The sequence below is a fragment of the Bos javanicus genome, chromosome 5, assembly GCF_032452875.1.
Source record: "Bos javanicus breed banteng chromosome 5, ARS-OSU_banteng_1.0, whole genome shotgun sequence".
Taxonomy (NCBI): Eukaryota; Metazoa; Chordata; class Mammalia; order Artiodactyla; family Bovidae; genus Bos; species Bos javanicus.
In genome coordinates this window covers 85,453,263-85,477,532 of record NC_083872.1, presented here as the reverse complement: position 1 = coordinate 85,477,532, position 24,270 = coordinate 85,453,263, and the positions used below count along the sequence as shown (strand labels likewise).

Sequence of the window (24,270 nt, the reverse complement as noted above, 5' to 3'; positions counted from 1 at the left end):
AAACCCAGGTAGCACTTATTATACACAGTATCATTTCTAAGATTTCATTGCAGTGTTATGCCTTCTTATTCTGACAATGTGTGTAGAGTTTGCATCTGGGGGTGTGCATAAGGTTGTGTATATGGGTGAGAGTAAGAGTGTGATATGAAAAGTGTGAGTGAGTGTGAGGATATGGGATATGCATTGGAGAGACAAACAGTAAATAAGATGTAAATTAATAGTGTATTTTATTTGAATCCTTGTGAGAACTGGCTGGTCTAAGCTTGAATTTTTCCTTGGCTTTTCAAAATTCTCTCTGATAGAACGATTATTGTGCAGAAGAATCTTATTTTTGAGACTTTGACAGTTTTATTATACCAGAAGTTGGCAGAATATCAGAATGTGGAAACATTTTAGGTAGCTATTCCTAAGTTTTGTTAGACTGGAAGCATATAAAAAGAAATCTCTTAAATTTATTCATAACTTACTATCTGTACTTTACAACTTCCTAACATCTATCAGCCCCCTAAGTTAAGCTAAAGCAAGAAGTAAATGTTGAAAACTCTGGAGTGTTAATATCAGCCCTTTTGTCAACCTTACCTTTTTTAAAGGTTTTTAATATGGTTTTGAATATGGTAATCAACAAATACTGATTTTACTGCATTTCCTAGTCCCATTCTATTCTATTAATAAAGCTACTGCGATTATTGATGAAATGGCCACTTATCTTAGGAAAAAGAGAACAAAGCTCAATTTTAGGCACACTGTATGTACCCAATATGTACTTGTTAAATTGGGGTCATCAGTCCACAGCATCATCCATCTTTAGGCAACTGAGAATTGACATCTGTTCGATTAGAATTTTAGAGTTCAATAACAGTGAATGCTGCTGGTGTTGGAATGTCCAGAACATTTTCTATTGCCTGTTATTTCTTTATATTTAACATTGGAACAGTGGAACTTGTTTTGTGATTCTTCTTATAGGAATTCAGATATATCATGGAGGAGAAGCTAAATCTTTGCATCTTAATGCTGAACAACTTGAGAAACCATAAAGAATCCCTTGATAAAGAGTTTGCCAAATTGATAGACATTTTGAAGAGATTCAGGCTGGAATATTTTTATTTCAGAAAAGAATTTCTTTCCAGGTGATGATCCTTTATGTATAAGAGACCCCTACTTTATGTATATAACATGTTTGTAATTTGCCATGGCATTCTGTTTACTTTTTTTCAAGTTGTATACATTGATTTCAGGTGACAATTTTTCAGGGGGACCATTTTGTTTGACAATTCTGAATTGTGAAATAGTGTGAGATTGACCTATATATTCAAAATTGCAAGTAGTAAGCTTGAAATCTATGGAGACCCAAACAATGAGTTATTTTTCCTAGAGAAGGAGTTTGGAATCAGAATATAGAATTCTTTTAACCAGAAGGAGCATTAGAGATCATTCCACAAAGCTGCATAATTTTACAGAGGACTGAAGCAAAAGAACATAAACTGAATTGATGAAGTTTTGAGTTATTAATGGAAAACATATGGATAGCTCTGTAACCTCAGATATGCAGACAACACCACCTTTATGGCAGAAAGTGAGGAGGAACTAAGGAGCCTCTTGATGAAGGTGAAAGAGGAGAGTGGAAAATGCTGGCTAGAACTCAACATTAAAAAAACTAAGATCATGGCATCTGGTCTTATCACTTCATGGCAAATAGGTGGGAAAACAATGGAAAGAGTGACAGACTTTATTTTCTTGGGCTTGAAGTCAGTGCAGATGGTGACTGTAGCGTAAAATTAAAAGACACTTGCTCCTTGGAAGAAAAGCTATGACAAACCTAGAGAACATATTAAAAAGCAGAGATATTACTTTGCCAGCAAAGGTCTGTATAGTCAAAGCTATGGTTTTTCCAGGAGTCATGTACAGATGTGAGAGTTGGACCATAAAGAAGGCTGAGCACTGAAGAATTGATGCATTTGAACTGTGGTGTTGGAGAAGACTCTTGAGAGTCTCTTGGACTGCAAGGAGAACAAACCTATCAATCCTAAAGGAAATCAGTCTGAATATTCATTGGAAGGACTGATGCTGAAGCTGAAGCTCCAATCTTTTGGCCACCTGTTGTGAAGAGCTGACTCATTAGAAAAGACCCTGATGCTGGGAAAGATAGACTGCAGGAGTAGAAGGGGATAGCAGAGGATGAGATAACTGGATGGCATCACCGACTCAATGGACATGAGTGTGAGCAAGCTCCAGGAGATGGTGAAGGACAGGGAAGCCTGGCATGCTGCAGTCCCTGGGGTCTCAAAGAGTCAGACATGACTGAGTGACTGAGCAACAACAACAACAACAACAACAAATGAATAGCTCTATTATTGGAAGGACTTGCTGCTGGGTCTGTTGACTCCTATCCCACTGGGCTTTATGTTCCAACTCAGTATACAACGCTTTGCATTGGGCCCTAGTCAATTAAATTTCAAATAAAAGAAGTCATAGGGAATAGAAGACTCTAAATATAAAATGACTTACAATCTTATCCTTCCTCTTACCTTAATTCTTATGCTTTTTTTGGAAAACTCTTGAAATGTGTGCACTTTGTAAACTAAACATACTAAATACTAAACAAGGATGGGGATTAAATCTTTTGTTAATCACTATTTATATAGCTGCTGATACTTTACTGAGCATTCACTTACATGCTTTTTGACTGGATAAATGAATGTGGGTGTAGTTGAAATTAGAATAAATTAAAAGAAAAAATCATCAAGTCATCAACTCGATGGACTTGAGTTTGAGCGAGCTCTGGGAGTTGGTGATGGACAGGGAAGCCTGGTGTGCTGTAGTCTATGGGGTTGCAAAGGATCAGACATGACTGCAACTGAACTGAAGTGAAAGGAAAAAAATATACTTAGCATAGTTGCTTAAAGAGAATAGCAAGAAGAAACGATTTTATTGCCCCCAAATAAGGAAACTAGATATCAGAGAGAGGTTAATACCAAGAGGAACTATCAAAAAGATGATCTTTTGCTTTCCCTAAGAAGCCAGGCGCCCAGACTTCCCCATAGTGGTAAAGGCGATATGCAGTTAAGTAGATATGCAGTTTCCTTACACAGATACCATCTCCACAAAAGGGAGCGTTGAAATTCTTCTGTTTAGCAAAGAAGAACTATTTTGAGAGAGGCCTGCACTAGAGTCATCTTGGAGTAAGTGAATATTCTCTGTGATCCTATTAGACACACAAAACAGCCCAGTTAAATCACAGCACGTGTGATTCGTCAAAAGCTCACTGTGTTCCATGTAGTGCTGAAAATTTGACCTATGTTTATCTCCAGAGACATCATCCTGGTGGAGTTAAGTGACAGCTGGGATCAGGCCTAGATATGGTCTACTTCAAAACCTATGTTCTTTTAACTATCAATCCCCCACCATCTAGTTGTTAAAATCTAATATAATATTAGGGTTTCTCAGGTGGCACTAGTGGTAAAGAATTTGCCTGCCAATGCAGGAGACTTAAGAGACATAGGTTTGATCTCTGGGTTGGGAAGACCCCCTGGAGTAGGAAGTGGTAACCCACTCCAGTATTCTTGCCTGGAGAATCCCATGGACAGAGGAACCTGGCAGGCAACAGTCCATGGGGCTGCAAAGAGTCGGATATGACTGAGCATAATATAATAGTATTTTGCTCAACCTAGCATTGGGCAGGAGAAGGCAATGGCAACCCACTCCAGTGTTCTTGCCTAGGAAATCCCATGGACGGAGAAGCCTGGCAGGCTACAGTCCACGGGGTCGTGAAGAGTCGGACATGACTGAGTGATTTCACTTTCACTTTTCACTTTCATGCACTGGAGAAGGAACTGGCAACCCACTCCAGTATTCTTGCCGGGGGAACGCCAGGGACGGGAGCCTGGTGGGCTGCCGTCTATGGAGTGGCACAGAGTCGGACATGACTGACGTGACTTAGCAGCAGCATTGGGCAAAATAATGCTCATCAATGTAGAGATGGCTTAGCTCCTGCCTTCTAAACATAATTTAAAAGACACAAAACTACAAAGTGGCTACACACAAAATGATTTGGCTATAGGTCTTAACTGTGAATAAGGACATGAGTGAAGTATTTTGTGGAAGTGAGAGAGACTTCTATGTTTAGATGAAGTAGGAAACATTTATTAAAAGCAAGCTTTTAGAAGTTAATTGTTTGCTGAGGAGAAAGCCTTCATTCAGGTGCAAGACAGATAGTTCCAGTGCTGAGGATTGGAAAGAGATGAGTGAGGCAACAAGAAACAGTGGAAGAAAAAAAAAAGACCCTTAGAGGGCTTGGTGAGAAAAGCATGTGATCATTTGCAAATGCTTTTGTACATCCAAGTGCCACTTCTTTGCCAGACTTTTCCCCCCTCTAAATACTAGGGAATTATAGAAAATAAGACAGAAATATTTACCTCTGTAAAACTAACATCAATTAAGGAACACAGATAATAAACAAACATGTAATTATACAGTACAATTCCAGGGAACAGTAGGTGATATGAAGAGAATTAAAACAGGATAAGAAGACCAAGACTGACCAGGGGCATAAGGACCTAATTTTAGAAAGAATGATCAGGAAAGGTCTGTCTGAGGAATAGTAAGTTAACTAGATAAATGAAGTGAGAAAGTGAGATATGTGATGATTTGGGGAGTATTCTAGGCAGAGGAAATAGTCAGTGGAAAGGACCTGGGGCTGTAATGAGCTTGGTATGTTTGAACAACAGCAAGGGGTCAGCATGGCAGGGGTGGGGTGAGTGCTGGGGAGTGGTAGGCAATGAGGTAGGAAAAATAAGCAGAGGTCAGGTCCTCAGCCTTGCAGATCACATTTAGGAATTGGGGTTTTATTTTGAGTAGATGGGAAGCCATTGACAATTATAAGCAGAGAAATAATATGACTTATGTTTTGGACATTCATTCTGGCTGCCAGGTAGAGAATCGTCTATAGAGGGCAAAAGTGAAAACAGACAGGTGAAAGAGCTTTTTTCAATAACAGATCACTAATTAGATATCTTGAAATCAATTTACTGGATTATAACCCTTTAAAGAAATAAACACAAAACATCAGAATACTTTGCATACAGGAAGAGTAAGTACTATTTAATAAAATTTTTGTTTCAGCCAGGTGCATGTGTGTGTGCTTGAGTGAAATACTGAGTCATGGTCAAAAAAGCTATTGTGTTAGGTGCCATTGTAATAGTAGTCCAGGTGAGGGGTATAATGTGAGCCAGGGTGATGGTTGTGAAGGTGATAAGAAATGGTTGGATTCAAACTGTGTTCTAAGGATAGATCACATCTAACATACTAGTAAATTAGATGTGGGAATGCAAGAGTCATCCTTGACTTAAGTGTTTTTGGTCTGAAAATTTTGTAAATGGGGCACTAGATGGTAAGGTCTGGGGGAGACTCAGACTTGGTAAGACTAAAAAGTCAAGATTTAGCATTAGGACATGATAACAAGAAGAGTTGTTGAATTTAAATACACACACACCTAACCTCTTAACACGATAATGAAAATCTCTATAGAACAAAAATCTTCAAAGTTTCTGTTGAATACCTTTAATTGATATTCATCTGCTAAATGACACTATCTAATTTGTTAAAGCATTTCTAAGGCTGCTGTGCTTCATATTCATAATATCAAAGTAAATAAATGTTGTAAATAAGATTTATAGGTGTAAGTACACATAAGTCATGAAAAACTTTAGTATTATTAAGTATGGATTTCTGTTGATCTTCACATTCCTTTTACTTTCCCTGGAAAGATAATGGATACTCTTGAGAGCTTAGACTATTCCTGGAAAAGATAAAAGTAGATAAAATGGATGTCTTAAAAAGCAGATGAGGTGATACCAGCAAGAAGGTGGAATAGAAAGTAATGGACCCTCCTTCTTCCAATAGATACACTGACTCAACAGTAATACATGAACAAATTCCTTTTGTGATAAGTCCAGCAGCTACTTAAGAGGCTCTTGTACCCTGGGTAACCATGAAATGAGCCACATCAATGCTGGTAGAAAAATTCTAAATACCCTTTCACCATAATTCCAGCTCCTGGCATAGTGTCATATGATCAGAAGGAACCCTCCAGCTTTGAATTTCTTTCTAGATAGGGAAGGAGTTGGACTGTTGTGCCCAACATTCCAAATTTGCTGAAGACTGCCCAGAATACTAGCTTCTGTTTCATCTGTGTCAAAGATGCAGATGGACTGGGTATACTCCAGACACCTGGGGGACACTGAAAATAAAGCAAGTGGTTTGTTTTAGCACACAATCATTCATCATAGTCCCTACCCCTGGCCAGCATAGAATAAGCAGATGAAAAATTCCTGATCACAGCTTCTCCCTAGGTAAGGAAAGGGTTGGATCATACATACAACACTGCAGGTTTTCTGGGGATTGCCTGCGAGATTGGCTTCTATCATGCCTGTATCAGCAATGATGGAAATCTCATACCCTAGATACTTAGGTTCCACTAAGAACAAAAATGGTGGGTTGAGCTAACATAAAGATTCTGAGGGATTCTTAGAATCTTTGCTCAGAGTGGTTGGTAAGGAATTTTTCCTGTAAAAGGCCAGTCTGTGGATACTGGGAGAGGTGGTTCTTTTTGTGAAGAACCAAAGACTCTTGTATGGGGAAATATATCACCATTTTTGAGGGATAGTTTTGCTGGGTATAGTAAAACTATACACAAAGAGTCAAGAAAAATTAAGACATAGGAAAATATGTCTCAAATACAAGAACAAAATAAATTTCCCAAAACTGCACCTAATGAAACAGAGATAAAATATTTACCTCACAGAGATTTCAAAATAACTGTCATAAAGATATGCAATGAGGATGGGAGAGCAATGCATGGACAAAGTGACACAAAGTGAGGCTATTAACAAAAAGACAAAAAAAAAAAAAAAAAACCAGCGACAAACAGAAGTACTGGAGGAGAAAAATACCTAAAATTTTATCAGAGGAGTTCAATAGCGGACTAGATCAAGTAGAATAAAAGATTAGTGAACTTGAAGAGAGATCTTTGGAAATTTAGTCAGAAGAGTAAAAAAAAAAAAAAAGAGTGAAAAAACTTAATGGACATCATCGAGTAGACCAACATCTGTATTATGGAGTCCCAGAAGGAGAAGAGAGAAGAAAAGGGATAGAAAGGTTATTCAAGGAAATAATGGTTAAAAACTTCCAAAATTTGGGAAGGACCCCAGAGGCCTAAAGGATTTCAAGTAAGATGAACCCAAAGAAATCCACACTGAGACATGCTATAATCAAAGTGTTAAAAGTCAAAGAATTTTGAAAGCAGCAAGAGGAAGGTTTTGTCAGATAAAAGGGAGCACTCATAAGACTATCAATGGATTTCTCAGCAGAAATCTTGCAGGTCAGAAAGGAGTGGGATGATATATTTGAAGTATTGAAAGAACTACCAAACAAGGGCACTATACCCAGCAAAACTATCCCTCAAAAATGGTGATATATTTCCCCATACAAACAGAAGCCAAGGGAGTTCATTACCACTAGGCTTGCATTATAAGAAATGCTAAAGGGAGTTATTGAAGTTGAAATGAAATGGACTGTAGCCCATAAGGCTCCTTTTTCCTTGGAATTTTCTAGGCAGGAATACTAGAATGGGTTGCCGTTTCCTTCATCAGGGGATCTTCCCAATCCAGGAATCAGACCCATGTCTCCTGCATTGTAGGCAGATTCTTTACCACTGTGCCACCTTGGAAGCCCTTAAACAGTGATTAAAAGTACACTAAAGTATAAAATTCACTAGTAATGGTAGATATATAGATACAGTCCTGGCCTGAGCCATTAGGCAAGGAAAAGAAATAGAAGGCCTTAGCACTGGAAAGAAAGAAGTAAATCATTTCTGCAGATGACATGATCTATATATAGAAAACCCTAAAGACTCCACAAAAAGCAGTTAGAGCTAATAAACAAATTCAACAAAGATGCAATATACAAAATCAACATACATAAGTCAGTTGCATTTCTATACACTAATAATAAATTATCTGAAAAGGAAACTGAGAAAACAATCCTATTTAAAGTAGTATCAAAAGAATAAGATAAGAATAAACTTTAAGGAGATAAAGATCTATACACTAAAACTGAGACAGTGCTGAAATAAAGATGTAAATTAATGGAAAGACATCTTGTGTTTATGAATTGGAAGACAATATTGTGAAGATGTTCATACTACCCAAAGCAATTTACAGATTCAGTGCAATCTCTGTTAAAATTCAAATGGCATTTTTTATAGTAATTTGTTTTTATTCAGTTACTAAGTTGTGTCTGACTCTTCGTGACTCCATGGACTACAGCATGTCAGATTTCCCTATCCTTCACTATCTCCTGGAGTTTGCTCAAAATCATGTCAATTCAATCAATGATGGTATCTAACTGTCATCCTCTACTGCCTCCTCCTTTTGCCTTTAATCCTTCCTTTTCTAGTTAGTCGGCTCTTCACATCAGGTGGTCAAAGTATGGGAGCTTCAGCTTCAGCATTAGTCCTTACAATGAATACTCAGAGTTGATTTCCTTTAGGATTGACTGGTTTTATCTTGAAGTTCAAGGGACTCTCAAGAGTCTTCTTCAACACCACAACTCAAAAACATCAGTTTTTTGGCACTAAGCCTTCCTTATGGTCCAACTCTCACATTTGTACATGACTAAGGGAAAAACCATAGCTTTGGCTAGATGTACCCTTGTTGGCAAAGTGATGTCTCTGCTTTTTAATATGGTATCTATTTGTCATAGCTTTTCTTCCAAGGAGGAAGTGTCTTAATTTCATGGCTGCAGTCACCATCCATAGTGACTCTGGAACCCAAGGAAATAAAATCTGTCACTGTTTCCACTTCCCCCCTTCTATTTTCCATGAAGTGATGGGGCTGGATGCCATGGTCTTAATTTTTTGAAAGTTGAGTTTTAAGCCAGGATTTTCACTCTCCTCTATCACCCTCATCAAAGAAAATTCCTAATATTCATATGGAACTACAAAAGACCAAAACAGCCTTGAAAAAGAACAAAGCTGTAGGTATCACACATGATGATTTCAAAATATATTACAAAGCTACAGACCAGTGAAATAGAGTAGATTGTCTTGAAATAAACCCTCATGTATATAATCAACTAATCTTCAAGTAGGGTGCCAAGAATACACAATGGGGAATGGATAGTCAACAAATGAAACTGGATATCCACATGTAAAAGAATAAAGATGAACCTTATCACATGCCATATAGAAAAATCAACTCAAAATGGATTGAAAAGTTAAACGTAGCTTAAAATTATAGAACTTCTAGAAGAAAACTTGGGGGAAAACCTTCATGACATTGTTCTTGGCAATACTTTTTTGGATATGAAAGGCATAAGCAACAAAAGAAAAAATATGCAAGTGAGTCTACATGGGACTAAAAAGCTTCCACACATCTGAGGATATAACAGAGTGAAAAGGTAACCTATTGAATGAGAGAAAATATTTGCAGAGCAATTATTTGAAAAGGGGTCAATATTCGAAATACGGAAGGAACTTCTACAACTCAGTAACAAGAAAAATCCAATTTAAAAATGGGCAAAAGAAGTGAATAGACCGTTTTACAAAAAAAGATATAAAATTGACCAACAAGTACATGAAAAGATGTTCAACATCATTATTCATCAGGGAAATGCAAATAAAAACCACAATGAGTCATTCACAATGATGAATGAATCACACCTGTTCGGAACGCTATTATATTTAAAAAAAAAAAAATCCCAAAATATACCAAGTGTTTGTAAGTGTATAGGGAAATTGAAACCCTTGCATACTGTTGGTAAGAATTTAAAATGGTGCAACTGCTATGGAAAATAGTTTGGAGGTTCTCAAAAAACTTAAAAATAGAATTACCATATGATCTAGCAGTCCCACTTCTGGGTATATATCCAAAAGGATTCAAATCCAAAATCTTGAAAAGATATTTGCACACTCATAATCATTGCAGCATTAGTCTTAATAGCCAAGATGTGGAAGCAATCTAAATGTTCATCTAGGATGAATAAATAAGGAAAATATGATATATACATACAATGAAATATTTGCCTTTTAAAAAAAAGTTTTTGAAAGCTTTTTGAGAAAAGAAGGAAATTTGCCACAAATCTTAAAGATACTATAAGTGAAATAAACCAGTCACAGAAGGACAAATGCTACAGGATTCCATTTGCATGAAGTGTATAAAATAGTCAGACCTGTAGAAGCAGAGTAGAATGGTGGTTTCTAGGGGCTTGGGGAGGGGAAATGGTGGGTGTAATTCAGTAGATATAGTATCAGTTGTGTAAGATGTAAGTTCCAGAGATCTTTTGTACATCATTGTGCCTATAATTAACAACACTGTATTGTACACTTTAAGGTATATAGGGTAGATCTCAGTTTAAATGTTCTTACCACAATTTAAAAAAAAAGAAAAAACTGACTACATGCTATTGAACAATGCTGAATAGAACGTGTGTTTTGGTAGTTTTTATTTTTGGTTAGGGTTTTGTTTGCTGGCTTACCACAATGGTAAAGCATTCTCTGAGACCATTTTTGTCTCTCCTATGGTTCTTCTTATAATCAAGGCTGGATTTATGCCAGTGCACAATGGGATTCTGACTATGTATGAACATTTGAGAGGCACGCAAAAAGCCTAAACCTGACCGTGTCTTCCTCACTGTTTTGAAACTCCTGAAGGATATCATTCCATTGAGCTAAGGTCCTTATTTAGGTCAAGTTGCTTCCAGACAGTCATTGATGTATTAGTACATACCATGGTTTAAATAATCTCATTAGCTAACAGATACATTTGTATATATTTTGAGGTTTAGGATTGGATCCAAAAGAGAAATAACATTACAACACTAAGAGATTTGAGGTGAGAAAGAAAGGGGAGGGGAGAGACTTTAGAAAAGAGAAGACTGCAGTGGAAAGCCTAACTGCTCACTTTTATCTATTCTTGAGAACAGCCCTTCCTGTGTTCAAGGCATGTATTATACCATGATTGACAATTCTTAAGGAGAAAGGCTAATGTCATGAAACAAAGTGCTTATTTCTTTTGTTCCCTCTTTTTTCCTTTCCCTTCTTTCTTTTTCCTTTCTTTCTTTTTTTGAAAACGCTAGATGTGATATGTAAATATTGCACCTGTCACAGTGACCTCATTGTGGTGCCAGTGTAGCTAAAAACTATGAATGTAGCTTGTGGGGAACTGAATATTCCAATGTAGAATAGGAAACGGTTTTTTTATCTGTAAAGTGAGGTTATTAGACTAAGTGAGCAATATAATTGCTCTAATTAAATTTCTATATTTGTGAACCATTTATCTATATATAAATACTTTCACTTTTCCCTCTCATCTCTGAAGAACTGTATTAAGTTTGAACTTGTCATAACTTCTGAGGGTTAACTCTTGGTTGAAATGTCACTGACAGCTTGTGGTTGGCACTTTTTTTTTTTAACTCCAGGCAGAAACAACTAGAAACAATCACACAATTGCAAGAAGTTACTGTCAAGCAGGAAGCCATCTTCAGGAAGCAGGTCCAAGAAGCCAGCCAGTGGTTGGAGGAGGCAGAGAAGCAGGTAGGGTGGCCTTTGACTGACTACATTACAGGCACAGGAAGTCTCCTCAGATGTCCTTAAAACCCTGAAGTAAAAATGGAGGAGGAAGCAAAAAAACAAAGAGGAACTGCGAAGTTCAGTCCCTCTCGACTAGCAGTGAGCGGAGGAAGTAAAGGGGGAGTTGTAAGAGGCGGTGTCAACAGCCTGCTGATGAAAGAGGCAACTTTGCAGAAGGAGGCAACTTGACATATCAGGACTTTTACCACTGTAGAAATAGCTCAGGCATACGAAGCGCATGCAAACACAGAATTGCAGAAGTTCAGTGGAGGCTTATCGCTTCCCTGAGAAGAAAAGCACATTTTCAGTTTCGTGTGCATAATCAGAGTGAGCATTCAGTTGCTTTCTTTCCCGGCCACCCTGCTAAAATCCAGCGTTAACTGTCGGTATCCAGGTGGAGGATGGAGATGGGGCAGCCCACACTGCCGGGGAAGAAGCGAAGCCTTCACTGCATAAATTAGAACAAGCAATTTCAGATCAACGAAATCTCCAGACTATAAATACCGAGATAGTGAACACTTGCCAGACACTTGGGCAGAGGACAAGAAAACCAAAAAGTGAGTAGCCAATATTTGTTGTGTTCGAATTCAGTCCACTCTGAGGTGAGGGGCGAAAGGGCTACAGCCATTTGTCTTGATTCCAGCTACTGTATTATTACTGAACTCACGGTGCTGAAATGGCTCTAGAAGACAGAGTTATGGGCATGCACAGAGGTCTGCCTAGTGGCTAAGAGGAAGAATTTAACCATTAACTTTCCCTTTTTGTTGTTTATGAAAGCTAGATTTTTCCATGACTGTTATTTCTTTAAAAATTAAACAAGAAGGAGGGAGGTTCAAGAGGGAGGGGACATATGTATACATATAGCCGATTCACATTGTTGTATGGCAGAAACTGACACAATATTATAAAGCAGTTACCCTCCAATTAAAAATAAAAAATTAAAACTTCTCAATATCTGTAAATGTAAACATGGAAAAAAATCTTGTATGCCTGAGTTAGTTGAACTTGCAAATTGTTTACATATTCTGCTCTGATTTTATTAGCTGGTTTGTACCCATCACATGGTAGAAAAGGCCTGCCTCTCTGGTTTTTTCTATTTTCTTAAAAGCAATTATTTTAGGGTTGAGCAAAAATACTTATGAATTCAATGTGTATCAAAATATTATATACATGTGAAAAGTCTTTAAAAATATTAAGGCATTCTTTATATATATATACACATATATATATATATATACACACACACATATATATAGCTTTAAAAATTAGAATATTGTAATTTTTCTGTATTACCTAAAAGTGGAGAAATGTTTACTGAGGATTTGGGTGAGAAGACAGTTGTCAAATGACAGATGTCAGATTATTTTTAAGCTTATTTTATTCTAGAAATATAGTTCAATAAAAGTAAAGCATATATATATATAAAACCATTTATCAGACAAATGCTTTTGTTCAAGCAGCTTCTTGTTCTAGCTGTATGAAAGTTCCCTTTATAGAAGGTTACTGATTTGGGTCATAACTAACTATAAGCATGGAAATTTTCAGGCTTGTGTTTATTTTGGATTTATTGTACCCTTTCTGCTGTTATCTGAGAAAGCTGTTTAAGCATTTAAAGGAACTGGCTAGTTCTAAAATAGCAATGGTTGTTCAACACTTCATTATTATTATTTCTAAGCCTTGTAGCACTTGCTCATTTTCAGTAACTCTAAGTATCATTGTACTCTGCTTCACTGTCAGACAATGTAAAGCATGCTTTAAGTTATGTAATCTATATGTTGTTTTTTGTATTGCTCAGAGGGCATTGGAAAAGGTCCCCTTGTGATTAGAGTTGTTCATTCTGAAACATGAATGTGCCTTCATTAAGGCATTCCAAAGTTGGTTTACAGTGTGTTTGCTTTAGATGCTGTGCTTTGAGGTCTAATCTTTTGATCCAGTTATATTTATCCTTTGGTTAAATCACTATTATACCTCACAGTTTTGTAAAATGAAAAATGTATCCCCTCCTCTGTTGGTCTGTAGTGCCTTCTTGGAAAGGCCAAGTTTTACAACTTATTCCAAAATATACATTCTTAATATTATGAACTTGCTCTTGTCTTCCCAGTGTATACTCGGGATAATTGGTCCAAATATCATTTAAAACAGAATATGAAAGCTACCCTGAGTGAGATGCATGTATTTTTGTCTGGCTGGATAAAGTAGGATGAATGCTTCCTTTCTGTCTTGAATTGCTCACTGCATATGATACAGCATTGCTTTATCAGCTCCTTCATTTGCTAGTATTTTTTGTTCCCCTAAGAAGGCATGCCTATCAAAATTTTGCTCTGATGACCTTTTGCTTATGAAGATCTTTCTAATAATACCCTGAAAAATAAACCTGTGCAAGAAGAGGGAAATTTGGGTAGCACATATTTTCAAGAAGTCTGTAGAGAAGATTTTCCAGAGAGACTGTGAACAGATGTCAGTGAGCTAGGACAGTTATCACACAAACGCATCCTCACACATTCCACCATGACCACTACTACCACATACTGTCTGAATTCTGACTCAGACATTTGAATTCTGAGTCAGAAAACAAAACTATTTAAATACATTTTGTTCTTGTGAAACTGTCTGGTTAGCTTTATAAATTCATTAAATGTCATGGCAGTTGCTCTCTGCTTGTACCTAAGAAAGGTTCATTAGCAAATTGTGTGGGGATGCAGTTGTTTAGTCCAAAATTTTAGGTTAATGACAGTGTTCTCAAATTGGAAGTAGGAAGTTGTTTATGACATTTGATGAGATGCCCTGGATTTACTGTTGACTGAGAAAATTGTTCAAGTTTTCAGTTGCCACCAGGACTGGACTGATTTATGAGGTAATTAGTATACACACTTGCCCTCCTGAAATATGCCATTAGAATTATTAAATGTCTTGAATGGTAGCATGCATCCTTTCTTCTGCTTCTTTGTATGTATCTCTTAAGTATCTTATTAACAAGGGCAATACTGGATGTATAAATGAATGTTTGCTTTGAAAATGAAGTGAATAAAGCTTCTTAGATCTGGAGTATGCATACAGCATATTAGGGTGAATCTGATGTGCAGGAAACAGAGACTAAATGATCTAATCCAAGCTATCATCCCTTTATTATTCATCCATTTTTTTATCCCATCTACATAAAATCTTCAGAGAGTTGCTCATACAGTAGACAGTGAGTGAAATCATAAATAATTCCTTTAGAAGGCATAAATATTTCTTTGGGGAAAGAGCCTGAGAAGCTCCTATATATTATAATTCTGTATTTGAACATAGAATCTGACATGAACTTTAGAGTAGGCTGTCACCTAGATGAGCTCACTGGAAATTCTCTTCCAGCTTCTATACTTAGCATGGAAGGCATGATGTATGGGGCAGATAACAGTCTTACAGCTTTGAGGTTGAATGTGGTTGTGTACTGAGAAATTAAAACACAAGAGTGAAATGAGACTGGAAGGGGAATTTAAATGATGGAGATACTCAAAGATAGGTGTTGGGATGAGGACCAAGGAGATAACAAAATTAAAACATGGCTTGCTGGACAGTTCTGATGGGATGCGGGCCTCTATTGTCCCAGAGGAAAAATGCATGAATGGATAAAATAATCTAAAAGGAAGTATTGCAGTGATAAAGAGGATGCTGCTGCTAAGTTGCTTCAGTCATGTGAAAATCCCATGGACGGAGGAGCCTGGTGGGCTGCAGTCCATGGGGTCACTAAGAGTTGAACACGACTGAGCGACTTCACTTTCGCTTTTCACTTTCATGCATTGGAGAAGGAAATGGCAACCCACTCCAGTATTCTTGCCTGGAGAATCCCAGGGACAGGGGAGCCTGGTGGGCTGCTGTCTATGGGGTCGCACAGAGTCAGATAAAGAGCATAGGATTTGAAGTTAAACCTATGTTCTGACTCCAAGTCTACAAAAGAACTTTATGAATTTGGGCAACTCTCTACCTTTCCGAACCTCAGTATCTTCTTCCAGAAAATGCCAGAGTTCTTAATTTATAAATGCTGTAACAAAAGCACAACAGTAGCTAGTGAGTGGTTGGCCATACTGGGTAAGGTCTGTTCTGCAGGAGTATATTTCTGTATGTAAACTACCTCATTCACAATTGACAAATGGGTGAAGACATGTGAGAACAATATGGACGTTTCATTCAGTTTACCTGGGCATAGCATCTGGATTAGTAGGAACAGAACTATAACCTTCAGCAGCAAAGGAAAAAACCCTCAGCTTGGCTGCTGACAGGCAGCAAGAGGCTTTCAGCTTTATTTTAAGAAAATTAAAAACAGGTGTCTGCACCTGGGCCTCCCTTGCAGAGGAGCGCCGTCCCGGCCCCGGCCGAGCTCTGCTCTGTGGCAGACTATATTCCCGCCTGCGTTTGTTTCAGCAGCCCCACAGCCTCCAGGTTCCGCTTTCATGGGCATTTTCTCAGCAGCCCCCCAGCTCTGTGCCACTTAAAGTGTCACCAGCATTTCCACTCTGTTGTTTTTGTGCATTCTAGGATTCTGGAGTCAGCCTTTAGCCATTTTAAGTCGTATGTCTCAGTGATCTAAGCTATCTTCCCTGGTACTAATGACAATTGTGTTCAATAGTGCTTGGGTTATAATGTTGCATATACATTTTTAGTGGTCTCTTCCTAGCCCTATTTACCTCATAATCTCCATTATTTTTGTTCTTATTGTAGTTTTTATTTATTTTTAAATTTTATTTGTTTTTTCCTGCACTGGGTATTGCTTACAGCACGAGGGTTTTCTCTGGTTGTGGTGAGCAGGGGGGCTGCTCTCTAGCTGTGGTGCACAGGCTTCCATTGTGGTGGCTTCTCTTTTTGGCAGAGCACAGGCTCTAAAGCCCAAGCTTAGTAGTTGTGGCCTATGGGCTTAGTGGCTCTGTGGTATGTGGGTTGTCTCCAGACCCTGGATCCAACTTGTGTCTCCTGCATTGGCAGGCAGATTCTTAACCCCTGCACCACTAGGGAAGCCTTGTTGTAGTTTTTAAATTCTTAGTTATTGCTGAGTAATTAGTATATCATGAAACGTTCAGATCTTAAGTGTACTGTGGAACCAGTTTGACAAGTGCACATGGAAACACAGAACTTCAATAACCCCAGAAACCTCCTTTGTGTTACTTCCACTTCTACTTCCCCACCACCAGGAGGAACCAGTGATCTGATTTCTATCATCAGTGGGTTCTAGATGGGTTCTAGAATTTAGGCTGTTCTAGAATTGAGTTGTGTAGTATAAACTTTTGTGTGCTTCTGTCTGTCTTCCCTTCAATGTGTTTATCAATGGGATGCCTTTTCATGGTTGAGTTACATTGTTTTGTAAGAACATTGCACACTATGATTATCTTTTCTCCTATTATGGGACATCTAAATTATTTCCAGTTTTGGGTCTGTGTGTGGACCTGTGGGTTTTTTTTAACCTAGGATAACTATCTAGGAACAGCTGTAACTTTAACATCTTAAGAAAGTGCAAACAGTTTTCATAGTGCTTGGAGCATTTCATGCTCCTTCCAGCAGTGTATAGGAGTTCTAGGTATCTGATTTTAATTTTTTGGATTGATTGGCCATTGTTGTATTTCTTCTTTGTGAGCTACCTAAATCTTTTGCCCTTTTTCAAGTTAAGTCCTTTGTCCTTTTGTTATTGAGTTGTAGAATTTCTTTTCTTTATATATTTTGAATACAAGAACTTTGACAGATATATGTGTTGTGAATTATTTTCTTCTAGTCTGTGGTTTTCAAAGAACTTTAATATTTTTAATGCACAATTTAATAGAACATTCAGAAATGCTATGAAGTTGACTAACATTATTATGGCTTAATATCATGGTCTTGATTTTCAACAGCCAATCAATTGCAATGTCTTAGTGCATAATCATTTAGAAAGTTGTTTTATTTCAGCTTCCTTCAAAGGCTGAATGTATCCAAGACAACTGGTCTCATCCTACATCACAGATGGCAACAGCAGGGAATACAGTGGCCATTGTTTTACTCGCTTCCATGTAAAACCTAAATGTCCTGGAGACATGGCAGGTTCAACTCCAAACACATAAAGAAGAATGCAAAGATTCATGCAAATTAAGGTCATAAGCCAGCTTGTTTTGCCTTATGAAACATATGAAAATCGTTGCTACCCATTGCACAAAACATCTGTTGAAATGAGGTTTACAGCTTGAATGTTTTGAGATTGACTGTTTCTAAAACCCAAGACTGCCTGATGGGGAAGCAGATGGGCAATTTAGACAGTCTTATACTAACTCGTTATTTCTTCTGAAACACAAACTTATTTAGAAATTCAAAGACAGTGTATTGAGATATACAGCTTCAGAAGTATAATGTTGGAAACTGGTTAAGAGAACAGAGCCTTCAGAAAACTGATTAGGAGAACAGAGCCTTATTCCTTAATATAGTGAACACAGGGATTTTTAAAAAATTGAGTCTATACTTGAGTTCTAAGTATTCAGAATTTAATTCTTTAAAATTACTTAAATATGTTAAAATAGATTTAAAATATATTCTCCTCCTTGTGGGCCTCATAAACACTGTCAAGCTTAGTTGAAAAATGTTAGTTTTACAAAAAAAAATTCATATAAAATAAATTTTACATTGGTAATTTTCCACAAATTGGAGGTTTTCAAGCTTTTTTCCCTGAAAAATGTTTATAATTAGATTTTGTACTTTTCACATGTATTAGCATTATTTTCTATGGCTCAGAATTTCTTCAGGCTACTGAGATATAAAACTGTTGGTCTTTAAAATAAGAAACACCAGATTTCTGTGTGTTTTGGACACCAGAGTATCTGCTGTTAATTTTCCTGGCTCTTAGTGACTTTTTTTTAAGTGGCAGCTATTAATATGCCTCCATCTAGCAGAGCTTCCTACCCTCATTTAATTTTTGTTTTTAATCATCTGTGGGCTGAGAAAACAGTCAAGCTTGTGAGAATTATGTATAAATTCTGAGCCCACTATTTGAGTGAAGTATAGGACTTGCCACATGAATAAAGGGCATGGATATCAACATCTATTTTGGTTGTTCCAATGATTTCAGCCTATTTTCTGGTTCTTGGCTACTTTTCAAAGGGTATGGATTGTCAAATAAGAAATGTGTTACTATTTAACTTAAAAGTTAAATAGGTGTTTTTCTCACTTTCATTATTTCAGAGATGAGAATTTGGAAGTTGCTGGGAAGCAAATTTTCAGTTAAGTAGAAAGACAAATATTTTTAATTTCACAAAAGAGGATAGTGAATGGAGCACTGTCCTGAGTCTGATCTTAGCTCCATGAATAGCCAGTTACGCACTTCAGTCTTCTGGACATCAGTATCATCACACCTACTTGTAGGATTCTGGGGCTCTGGGGCTCTGTTTCCAGGGCTTCCTTTCCTTGTAGCTTGAGCAGAGGCTTATTAAAGAGACAATTTCCCCATGGGTAGGAGTTTGGATGGAGTGACCTCTGAGGTGTATTCCCTTTTTAACATGAATAATTCGGTGACTCACTTGTAGAAGATAATTCACTTGCATTGATCAAGGTTAATTTTAAATACTCAAGGGCAATAATAGTTTAGTTGCTCCCTCCTGTTTTGTTCTTCTGCTTTCCCAGTTTGATGAGTCTTGAGAACATCATTCTCAAAAGCCATTGTTTTCTCTCTCCTTTCCTCAGGCCCCAGATTTAAAGCTGTTAAAAGTTTATGAAATGCATAAAGGGAGGCAGTTTACAAACTGTCATATTAAGCTGGTTATACATTCTCTTTATAGCAACAATTCAGCCACTAAGAAAGAAGTTAATTAAAGGACAACTTCATGGCTTGCTGTTTCAGGTAAAAAACAAACAGAAAGACCCAAACCCCTGTGATACGTGTTTACTGTGGGGAAGTTGTCCAGTTGGTGTAAGATTTTGAAGCTAAGTTATAATATGTAATAATTTTAGTCATAAAGTTAAATAACTGACTTAGAAAAAGATGCTCTGGTGAACTTTGTCCTTTCATGCATTTTTGAAAGCATTTTGCAAAACAGGAGAAAACACTCATCAGTGAGTGGTTCCTAATAACATCTTTTAGAGAGGAAGCACCTCAGAATTTACTGTATCTATTAGCGAAGGGCCAGTTTTCTAAGCTTAGTCACATCCCTTCTGAGACTCTTGAGTAGGCTTTGGTGGTTGTTGTCTCTTTTCTTTCCTGTTTGAACCAAGCTCTCAACTCCTTTCTGTCTGGGTATCTCAGGATATCCATGGTGGAGTTAAATGCGTTTCTTTCCCTTATGACACTTGGTGAATTCCTCCTTTCTGTTCATAAATGAAGAACATAAGGAACAGTAAGATTGGCACTGGAGGGAAGGGGCTGGAGGAGGAAAAAGAGAAGGGTGACATTTGCATGTATCTGTTCCCAGGGCATAATGCAGGAACATCTGTTTAAACAGAAAAAAAATTCATGTCAGAGATTAAGCTAGGCAGAGTGCCTAAGAAGCCCCTTACAATAAGTTGAACAGGAAAAATCTCCATATCTAAATGTGCTTTAATCATCTCAAGAACACCAGTTTTCTATTATAATGTAACTGATAGATATGTATCTATATCTTTGAGGAAAGTCACAGTTTTATTGCTGTAAAATTTTCACAGACACCGTTTTCACTACTCTGAGTTATGTCTCCAACAAGCTTCTCTGGCCTCTGCCTGAAGATTCAGTGACAAAGCCATTTAGTTTCCTGTTACTGATCCTTGAATTTCATTCCTAGAATAAGTAATGGGGAAAATGCAATGAGAAGCTTACCATTATAAACCTGTTCCCTTAATGTAAAATACAAGATAAATAACTACTCTATTTTCTCCCCCTCAGTTAACATCACATCTTTAATGTGTTTTGTATCTGTGACTCTTCTATCATCCTATTTTTGAATATACTCTACCATTTTCTCATGACAGAGCTGTTTAGATGAGGAATTTCCTCACTGTGATCCCTTGTCCTGCACAGAAAGAATTCATCAATTTCTCCAGGAACAGCTGGTAAGTTTCAGCTTTTTGAAACTGTTTAAGTGCCAATTGTGAACTTACTGTGCAAGTATTAGTAAGTTAGACCTCTATACTAATTTTCTTGAGAGATTATCAGGTGAAGCAATATACCTATGTTCTTTTCTTTTTTAAGGCTTGAATGCCTGATTTTAATTTTTATTTAAGGTTCACTTGTTATTTATTTTTGGCTGTGCTGGGTCTTCATTGCTGTGTGTGGGTTTTCTCTGGTTGCGGTGAGCAGGGGAGCAGGCGCTACTCTTCGCTGAGGTGTACAGGCTTCTCACTGTGGTGGCTGCCCCTGTGGCTCCCTTCAGGCTCTAGGTGCACGGTCCTCAGTAGCGTGGCTCCAAAGCTGGAGTGCTGACTCAGTAGCTGTGGTGCATGGGCTGAGTTGCTCTGTTGCACGTGGGATCTTCCCAGATCAGGAATCGAACCTCTCTCTCCTGCTTTAGCAGTCGGAGTCTTAACCACTAGACCTCCAGGGAAGCCCTATTTTTTTTTTCTTTATTATGTGCACACACACAATTCTGATAGGCCCTAGGAAATGGTACTATTAAAAATTTTTTGATTATAGTATCATAAAGAAGAATTATATAACCAAACTTGCCCCTCATATTTCTTTCCCCAACACCTTTGTTTATATGAAAGTGTTTAGTATTGGGAATTGGTGTTACCATTCTATTAAATTATTGAAGAGTAATTTTTAATAAGTATTACATCTTACTCATAAGGTATACATCTCAATTCAGAGCATGAAAGCTTTTTTACTTTGGTGTCATTTATTTTCTTCTTGATCTCTCTTGTGGGAGGACAATGATATTCTTTCTGATTCTGGAGATGAGAAGAGTAGATTATGAAATATGTTCAGCCCTTTGGAAAGCTAATAGTACTTGATTTCTGTTCAGAAGCAGCATTGCCATAAAAGATATAGTGATCCAGAAGCAAGAATACATCCGCTACCCTTGACCTTCAGACACACGTGCTGGTACACACCTCTGCTGGGTAAGCGTGGATGGCCCTCTCCTATACCCTGTTAGACACCGATGGAGGTGGGGCTTTTTCGGAAAGGGAAAATAATCAGTTATTGGGAAGATCGCCTGGAAAGGGGAATGGCAACCCACTCCAGTATTCTTGCCTGGGAAAGCTCATGGACAGAGGAGCCTGGTGGGCTACAGTCCGTGGGGTCTCAGAGAGTTGGACATGACTTAGTGACTAAACAACAACAACAATATATAGCAACGGTTGTCAAAAGCTTATATGTTTATCTCTGAATTCAGTCAGTCAACTTATATTTGAGCACCTACTCTGTGTAAGGCACTGTATTATATATTAATATAATAAAGAGTAATCCCTAAAATAGCTCACAGATTATAAAGGGAAGTAAGACTTGGGTCAGAGAAGGCTCTGCAGAAGAAACGAGTGTTTAACTGGGCACCGAAAGACAAGTTGCATTTGGAAGAGCAAAAAGCATGGGAAAAAGTATTCCAATGGAGAAAATAACATGAATGGGGGGGAAAGAAGAATGCAAAGCTGTAAGAGAAGAGTTCAAGCTGGACAAGTCACTTTGGAAATAAGAGGACTTGGGTCAGGGTACAGCAGAATGTAAGTTTGCAGCAGGTTCACGTCAATGCCAGGCTAAGGAGAATGAACCTTATCTTAGGAGATGCTCAAAACTGGGGCATCTCTCATCAAAACATAGATGTGCTTTGAAAGTAAAAGTTAATGGTTGGTTCTGAAAGGATAAAAGAAATGGGATGATAAAATAACTTCAAGAAGAAATAGAAAGTAAGTAGAGTGATTTGTGGATCATTTCAACTAGAAAAGGGAAAACTGCCACTGCAGCTAACGAGTGACCAGTTCATGTAGGACAATAGATGAGCACTTGCTTTCTAGGGATGATGTTACCCACAGGAACTCAGTGATTATCACAAGGGCACTGAAGGAGAGCCCCCTATGTGCCAGGCACAGGTCTCTGCTCTGAACATACCTCTTAATTCCTTTAATCTTCACTATATCCCTGTGAGGTAGATGCTAATGTAATTGCCATTTTAGAAATAAGAAAACAGGAACATGTGTTAGGAACTTGCCTCAGGTCGTGTGGCACTTCATTTATAAGTAAACTGGGGCTCAGAGTGGGTTAGTTGTTTATCTGAGATCACAAAACTGTACATGGCAGAGTCAGGCTTTGAATAGAAAATTGTGATTGATTCTAAAGTCTATGTTTTTTCTATTAAATTCTGCTGCTGCTTGTACTCAGAAAAACATAACAAGACAGTTTCCACACCCAGAAAACATTGTCATCCTATGTCCTGCACTCTTTAATGGACAGGGAAGTCTGCTGTGCTGCAGTCCATGCGGTCTGTAAGAGTCAGACACAGCTTAGCGGCTGAACAACAAAAACAAAGACAATGTCGAACTATTTTCTCTTCAGCAGTTGGTAAACTGTTTCCGTAAAGAGCCAGATAGTAAATATTTGAGGTTTTGCTATATGGTTTCTGCAACAACTACTCAGCTTTGCTGTTGTAGCACACAAGCAAGCTTGGATAATGCCAGATGAATGGGTGTGGCTATGTCCCAATAAAACTTTATTTACAAAAACAGGTGGCTGGCTGGATTTTGCTTGTGACAGCAAGTTGTTGTTGAAACCTCTAGTTGCTTACTAGGCAAGGGTTTCTGTTTCCCCTCCTCTACCCTCACTCCTCCTTGAAAAAAGAAAGGCATGAAAACTTAGGGGATGGGGGATTATGTTAAAATATTAATAAAACTGAATTTTTGCTGTCTCAGAAATGGTCTCATCTCCAAAGAGGGAATTTTGGGAGAGTCCCTCCAAGGATTTTGAATTTTGTGGCATCTGCCTTTGAACCATTAATTTCTATTTTTATTTTTTTCTCTTCTAATGCAGATGCCTTGCATCTGGATAGTTTTACAGCAATTCCAAGACTAGAATTGACTCCTTTCTCATGTGTGGCCAACCTAATCCATGCTTCGCATGAAAGGCCCAGATATGAAGAAACAGAGGATGGTGCTTTGGCTGTGACTGAAAGACACAGGTAAGCTAAAAGGGCAGACTGTACTTATTCTGCTTTTCGGGGGGTGGCCTCTTTCCGTTGCCTACCCTTTTAATCAGTTAGATTTTCATATCCTCAGATTGTAACACCTTTATCATGGAATTTTTATTGTGTAACTTGCCTAACTTTCTGAAAATCGATAATTTAAAACAAAGATAGTTTGCTCCATAGCTCTTTTGAATTTCATAATATCCATCCTAAAAGTATAAAAGTTGAATAAGGCTGTTTAAAATGTTTCCCAGCTTTTAGGAATATATTATGTACTGCTAAGTTAACTTAACCTGCTAGGTTTTGATCGTAATTCTATTCCTTCACACTCCAGGCAAACAAGTCTTTGAGAATCTACCCCTGTGCCCCTCTTCCCGCACCCAAAGCTCCTCTGAATTTACTCAACTCTCTAAGTACACAGATTGATCTTCCTTAGGAAAAGTTCAGAAAAGTCAGTGGAATCTGTGAGCACTGTCCACTCCACTGAAACTTCCTATCTGTACCAAGGGGTCAGGAAGCAAGACTTTGAATTGCAAATACTTCATTTTCATTTGGGGCTGGATTCTCTATGGT

At 37.8% G+C, this 24,270-nt stretch overlaps 1 protein-coding gene across 1 annotated transcript in view; it reads left to right on the top strand.

The window, feature by feature from the left end:
- The window catches only part of LOC133248003 (uncharacterized), an 88,513-nt gene that overhangs the window by 22,281 nt on the left and 41,962 nt on the right, over positions 1-24,270 (top strand). Inside the window, exons 12-18 of the mRNA XM_061417596.1 lie at positions 964-1,127; positions 11,473-11,587; positions 12,018-12,180; positions 19,393-19,454; positions 20,555-20,635; positions 21,547-21,643; positions 23,544-23,691. Coding sequence (XP_061273580.1) covers positions 964-1,127; positions 11,473-11,587; positions 12,018-12,180; positions 19,393-19,454; positions 20,555-20,635; positions 21,547-21,643; positions 23,544-23,691 — 830 coding nt within the window. The remainder of the gene's footprint in view (positions 1-963; positions 1,128-11,472; positions 11,588-12,017; positions 12,181-19,392; positions 19,455-20,554; positions 20,636-21,546; positions 21,644-23,543; positions 23,692-24,270) is intronic.